Source organism: Haematobia irritans, chromosome 4 (genome assembly GCF_050003625.1).
Source record: "Haematobia irritans isolate KBUSLIRL chromosome 4, ASM5000362v1, whole genome shotgun sequence".
NCBI classification, from domain to species: domain Eukaryota; kingdom Metazoa; phylum Arthropoda; class Insecta; order Diptera; family Muscidae; genus Haematobia; species Haematobia irritans.
Genome location: NC_134400.1, coordinates 186,916,749 through 186,924,347, shown reverse-complemented (window position 1 = coordinate 186,924,347; position 7,599 = coordinate 186,916,749). Strand labels below are relative to the sequence as shown.

The window sequence follows — 7,599 nt, the reverse complement described above, 5'->3', positions numbered from 1 at the left end:
ATAGAAAAATTTGTCAAAATTTTATTTCTATAAAAACTTTTGCCAAAATTTTATTTCTATAGAAAATTTTATTTCTATAAAAAATTTCATCGACATTTTATTTCTATAGAAAATTTTGTCAAAATTTTATTTCTGTAGAAAATTTTGTCAAAATTTTATTTCTGTAGTGTTCACGTCAAACGCAAACCGCAACAACATAAACCGCTTTCATTGTATTGGCACGGGTATGTTCCCGTCGTTAACGTTCTTATTAAACGCCGTTCGTAATATCTCGTGTGCTTTGTAATGTTTCTATGCTCACACATACACTAATACAATCAAAGATCATTTTTGTAAATAAATTGGACAGACATACAACGGGTATATTCCAGTAAGTATTTTTTCTTCCTTCTTTTTTATATATTGTTGTTCTCCTGGGTTTTTTCAAAAAGTAAAAAGAACTTAATGAGACAGTTAGTTGGTGACCATATAGCAAACGCGGTGATCGGTGAAAAAAGCAAAACGGTGTGAGACGAATAGAACAAAGTGGTGTATTGTCATGTTAAACAAGAAACCCTTTTATAAACCATAATTAGTGACAGTGATGTCTCAAAAGTAAAATTAAGGATTAAATAATATGTTTGTAATAAAAGATATATTATTTTGATTGGATTATAACGAATTAATAAACGCGATGACTTTGAATTTTCTATACGGTTATTCAGAATCAAAGAGGTTTGTTATTCGATGACCCGCGAAACCACCAACGCTATGAACATAAACATGATCCATCGGAACCGGATTAAAGTGCAAGTGACAAAAAAGTCAGTGAAAATTAATTACCATAAAAATGTAATGAAAAAAAAACATTGTGGAAAAAAAATAATAACAAAATCTTTCATAAAGCCGTGTATGGCTCAAATATAGGAATAAAACATTCGGAAAATGAATATGCATACGTGTATGAAAACCTTATAAAATAAATAAATAAATAAATAACAATAATAACGCATATAAAATGAATACATAAAAACTTATGTATAAAACAAAAAAAAAAAAATATTCCAAGTGAAAAGTGGAGTGACAATCTAACAAAAACAAAAAAAATACAAGCAGTGATGATACACAAAATACAAATATAAGAAAGAGGAACCTAACTGCAACAGAACTAGTATGTCCCACAATAACATACAACAGGTATAAATAAACAGAGCTGAAATCACAAGGTGCGTACTCTGATTTCCTTTATATTTATTTATATGTCGATCCTAAACGATATACCCGCTCACATCACACGTCATATGAATTACACAACATAATTATTACATAATCATTTATGTCTTAAAATTTTCGCGAAATTTCGATACCGTAATTGGACAGATACCGTTCAATTTTCGCCGCATAAAACAAAAAGAGACACTTCCATTCCAATTTCTGGTTCTCTTTGCACAAGAGCAAGAAACCATATCTCTACATTCTCACATAAGGTGAGAAAATTCCCCTTTTTGCAACAACAATTTAGAATTTGCTGCTCCGCATTTATACCTACAACGAAGGTTGGCTGTCTCATTACTTTATATATACACCAAACATATACAATAATTTGTCACAATGACTGTCCTCGATGATTTCACCGCCTATGCTGATGAGCTTGTAAAATTTGAGGAGTATTTAAATAGAATAGATCGCAAGGAATATTTAGAAGATGATTGGATATTAGAAAGGCAAGAATTAATGAAAAAATGGGAGAGATGCGAAAATGCCTACAAAGTTTGTATTGTAGGAAAATACAAATTAGACGGCAATGACGCTCTTAGTGCTGTTAACAAACAAGAAAATAACCATCAATGCTATATCAGGTGTAATCGTATAATAAACCAAGCCATAAAAAATTTAGGTGTTTCCACTGTCACAACAGAAAATAAGAAAGTTTCGAATGTCTCAGTCCCTCCATGCGATACGGGAATTTTTTATGGAGACTATGTATCATGGCCCACATTTCGGGATTTATTTGTCGCCATATATATCAATAATGCAAATCTCAGCCCGGTAGAAAAACTTTATCATCTGTTAAAGAAAACCGAGGGAGAAGCTCGGGAAATTAACAGAAATGTTCCAATGACAGACGAGGGATTTCGAATCGCTTGGGAGAACTTGAGGTCACAATACGAGAATAAACGAATACTGGTAAATTCACAATTAAAGATTCTATTTAATTTACCAATTATTTCTCAAGAGACTGCCCCAAATTTAAAACGGTTACAAAGAGAAATAAATAACTGTATTTCTGTATTACAATTATATGACATCAAGACCGAGTCTTGGGACCCAATATTCGTATTTTTATGTTCCACTCGGCTTCCTAAACACACATTGACATTATGGGAACAATCCGTAAAAGATAAAACATCTTTACCCAAATGGGAAGATTTTAATTCATTTTTAACCGAACGCTTTTTGGCCCTAGAAAGTGTCGCCGACTTAATTAATCTCTCTACAAAATCGACCGACCGCCAAACCACTAAGGTACCAAACCCGCCACCGCTCAATCGCTTCAAATCTCATCATACTAAAGTGGATCTTCAAAAATGTCATTTATGTCACGAATCACATTCAATTCGATCATGTTCCCAATTTTTAAATATGGACGTTAAAAATCGATCGAAATTAGTAAAAAAATTTAAACTTTGTTTAAATTGCCTTTCCCCGGGTCATCTAGTCCCCAACTGCAAAAGTTCTAACACCTGTTCTACATGTCGTCTTAAACACCACAGTCTCTTGCATAGAGAATATGATGATAACCCAAAGCCAACATCATCTGAAGCTCGTATAAATCCAAATCAACAAGCTCATGCTTCACATGTCACTCAAATACAACCCTCTACCATGAATATACAGTCCACAACAACAAATACCTCAGATTCTGAAAGAGTCCAAACTCATGCAACTTCAGTCGGCAAGAAGGTGGTTCTTGCAACTGCGTGGGTAAACATCAATCACCTTGATGTCTCTTACAAAGCTCGCGTGCTTATAGATCCTTGCTCTGACGATTCATTTATCACAGAAAGTTTACAAAAACGTTTGAAATTACCAACTAAACCAATTTCCGCAGAAATAGTCGGTGTTGGAGGCATGGTGATAACCAAATCAGAGAAGTTAGCTACATTTTCCATATCTTCAATTAATCGACCTCAACTACAAATCAATGCTGAGGCTCTCGTGGTAAAAGAAGTGACAGGGAAAATACCTACATATTCTTTCACTCCACCACAGATGGAAAATTTACCGCATTTGGAACTTGCTGATCCACAATTTTTCCAGAGCAATCCCATCGAAATTCTTCTTGGAGGAGATTTGTATCCAACCATAGTACAAGAAGGAATTCAACATGGTGTTTTTGGTTCCTTGATTGCTCAAAAAACAATTTTCGGCTGGATATTAACAGGTCCAGCCCCCAATAGTAACACTTTTCGTGAGACAAGATTATCCCATTTTACCCAAGTTTCAATAAATGAGCAACTGGAAAAATTTTGGAAACTTGAAGAAATCTCTCCGCAACCTATTTTATCCGAGGATGACAAAGAGTGTGAGAAGATTTATGCATCTACTACCAAGCGTCTAGAAAATGGTAGATATATGGTCCAACTACCATTCAAACGAATTTGCTCTACTACATTAAGAGTGGGCTCTAGCAGACATATTGCACTTACACAATTTTTACGAAACGAAAAATCTTTGAATCGTAATCCAGAATACAAGAAACTATATGAAGAAGTAATAGACGATTACTTAAGTCAAAACCATATGGAGCCGGTTGATGTTCCGGTAAACAGTGACAACCCACCCCATTTCTATCTCCCACATCATGGTATTTTCAAACCCCATCGAACTACAACCAAATTACGAGTAGTTTTTAACGCTTCATGCACCTCGTCTAATGGTTACAGCCTTAATGATTTATTATATACGGGTCCCACATTGCAAGCGGACATTTCCTGTCTAATTTTAAAATGGAGGTTTCCTCAATTTGTTTTTAATGCCGATATAAGTCAAATGTATAGACAAATCTTAATACATCCAGACCACACCTCATACCAGCGGCTTTTGTTCCGTAAATCCTCTGAAGAATACATTCAAGATTTCCAGCTAAAAACGGTTACTTTCGGATTGAATTGTGCGCCGTTTTTAGCCCTGCGCACGCTACATCAACTTGCAACTGATGAAGAAGAAAATTATCCTTTAGGAGCTAAAGTTCTATTAAACGACATGTATGTGGACGATGTCCTCACAGGAGCTCACACTTTGAAAGAGACTTTAGAAACCAAAAATCAACTTAGAAATATACTAAACTCCGCGGGATTTCAATTGCGCAAATGGACTGCAAATTCACCTGATATATTATCTGACCTACCTAGAGAACATTTATTAAATGAAAGTTTTGTATGTCTCGACGATAACAGCACAACTAAAACTTTGGGTGTACGGTGGAACGCCTCAGTCGACAGTTTCTTTTTTGTTTCCGAAAAATTTCCTAAAAAATCGTCTTACACGAAAGGGGAAGTGCTCTCTATAATCGCCAGGCTATTCGACCCCGCGGGTTGGCTGGCTCCTGTCGTTGTAAAGGCAAAAATTTTTATGCAACAGTTGTGGCTTGATGATCTTGCTTGGGATGATTACCTAAAGCCTCAATCCTTATGCGAATGGCAACAATTTATTTATACATACAACGATTTGGATTCTATTACTATCCCTAGATGGGTTCATTATTCGCCAGAATGTGATGTTTCGTTCCACGGGTTTTGTGACTCATCGGAGTTGGCTTACTCCGCTACCATTTATGTCAGAATATATATGGATAATGAAATTTTTGTTCACTTACTAGTCGCCAAAACTAAAGTGGCACCCATTAAAAAACAATCGCTCCCCCGCTTAGAACTATGTGGCGCAGTATTGCTCGCTGAATTAGTCAATAGTAGTATACCAAAATTCAACATCAAAAAATATTACTTATTTCTTTGGACGGACTCAACCATTGTCTTAGCATGGCTCAAGAAACCCCCCTGTACTTGGACAACGTTTGTCGCAAACCGAGTCAGCATTATTCTACAAAAAGTCGGAAACAAATGTTGGGCTCATGTCGATACTCATCACAACCCCGCCGATCTGGCAACGCGGGGGCTGACTCCTTCGGAATTAAAAGATAACAGGTTATGGTGGAACGGACCTACATGGCTTCATGAGAAAAATTTTATTTGGCCGTCATGTCCCAATGATATAGAAACCACCGAAGAAAAAAAGAATATCAAAGTATATTTCACCAGATCGTCAGAAAAGGTAGATATCCTCACTCGTTTCTCCAGTTTGAATCGTGCAATTCGTGTACTGGCATTTATCTTTCGATTCTACAACAATTCACACCCTTCCTACCGTCACAATATCACTTATACTTCATGTAACCTCGAATATCATGAAATAAAAACTGCCAGGAACCGGTTATTCCACCTTTCTCAAAAGTTGTCCTTCTCGGAAGAATATTGGTGTTTGTCTCAAAATAAACCAATACCAGCCCACAGCTCTATAATATCACTAAATCCATATTTGGACGATAGAAAAATAATACGTGCGAATGGACGTTTAGCAGCTGCTACATGTATGTCTCACAATGAACGACATCCAATTATTCTCGCATATAATAGCAGATTATCTCGACTTTATGTTGAGTTTGTTCATAAAATAACCTTCCACGGAGGTCATCGACTCATGTTGAACATAATCAGACGAGAATGCTGGATATTAAAGCTCAAAAATCTGATAAAAACAGTAATTTATAATTGCAAAGTCTGTATGATTCATCGTCGTAAATTACAAACTCAAATTATGGCTCAGCTACCAATTGAACGCGTCACAATTAGTCGCCCTTTCGTCAATACAGGCGTCGACTTTGCCGGCCCCTTTGACGTAAAAAGCTTTGCGGGTCGTTGCTGTAGGACAACTAAAGGATATGTTTGTATATTCATATGCTTTGCCACTAAGGCCATACATTTAGAAATGACTAGTGACCTAACAACTTCCTGCTTTCTTGCCGCATTCTCCCGCTTTATATCCAGACGTGGATGTCCCAACAAAGTTTATTCTGATAATGGGAGAAATTTTCTAGGAGCTGCTCGAGAACTAGAAAGAAACTTCAAACAACATATTATCACCTTAAAAGACAATGTTGTCTCACATTATGGTCACCAAAACCTGTCATGGCACTTTATTCCCGCCTCTGCCCCTCATATGGGCGGTTTATGGGAGGCGGGCGTGAAAAGCTTTAAGTCTCACTTAAAGAAAACCTCCGGCCAAATTCGTTACACCTTCGAGGAATTTTGTACATTATTGGCTAGTATCGAGGCCTGTCTTAATTCACGGCCTTTATGTTCCATGTCAAACAACATTGAAGATTTGTCACCCCTAACACCAGCACATTTTTTAATTGGATCCACTCTACTTAGTCCTGCTGAACCTGAAGAAATTTCATTGAACTATTCACTGCTTAGCCGATGGAGAAAAGTTAAGGCCATGAACCAAGAATTCTGCCGCAGATGGAAAACAGAATATCTCCATGAACTACAAAAACGTAATAAATGGAAAACCCCCCAAAAAGATGTTCAACCAAATGACTTGGTTATCATTCATAAGGATTTCACCTGTCCCACCGAATGGCAATTGGGAAGGGTAATTGAAACTGTTCGTGGCTCAGACGATAGAGTACGAGTCGCTATCGTCAAAACCCAAAGCGGAACTCTTACCAGACCCATACATAAACTTGTGGTGTTGCCGCTTGATGCCCCAGACTCCAAAAATTAAAAAAAAAAAAAAAAAAAAAAAAAAAAAACACCTCGCACTGCTTAAATTACGTCTATACTTATTCTTAATTATACTTCACTAATCTGCACATCTCTAATCATATCTTCTTGCAGAAATGTTACCAATACGGCCATTTGATGACGCGTACAAATGCCTTTTATGCCATGGTCGCCATTCTATTCGGCACTGTGCTCGATTTCTCATCAACACCCCTGAGGAAAGACAACGACTTGTAGAGCGCCACTATCTATGTTCTAATTGCTTGGCTCAAACACATCCATTTCATGAGTGTCGCTCTCGTGGCCGCTGTCACATTTGTCAATGCACTCATCACACTTTGCTTCATCCAACCGACCCAGGACGGGTATGGTTTGCAATGACTGCTTACGTAGAGATTCGAAACCCAAGTTCTAAAGAAGGAGCACACCGCAGAATCATAATTGATCCCAGAAGACCACGATCAACTATAACCCGTGAACTGGCCACTCAACTACAACAGGGCGTGCATAACAAAATTAATGTGATGATTTTACCCCGCACGGGTCTTCCTTGTCGCAATCGTATCACTGTTGAATGCCTTATCGATTCAACGAGCTCCATAGAAACACCACCTTTTGACCTGAAACCAGAACAACTAAATGACCATTTCTCCATCCAAGAGGCAGCTGATCCGTTTTGGCATTGCAAATTTCCTAGTCATCTTATACTGGGTGCTGACGCTGCAGGAGCGGTGATTTGTAGTCGACCACACCACGGTCGAAAGCAGATCAT

At 37.3% G+C, this 7,599-nt stretch overlaps 1 protein-coding gene across 1 annotated transcript; it reads left to right on the top strand.

Annotated features, from left to right (window-relative positions):
* The first annotated feature begins 1,590 nt into the window (after window positions 1-1,590).
* On the top strand, window positions 1,591-6,828 carry LOC142235902 (uncharacterized). The gene has a single exon (XM_075307152.1). It carries the CDS (start codon window positions 1,591-1,593, stop codon window positions 6,826-6,828), a length of 5,238 nt encoding a protein of 1,745 aa, XP_075163267.1.
* The last annotated feature ends 771 nt before the right edge of the window (window positions 6,829-7,599 follow it).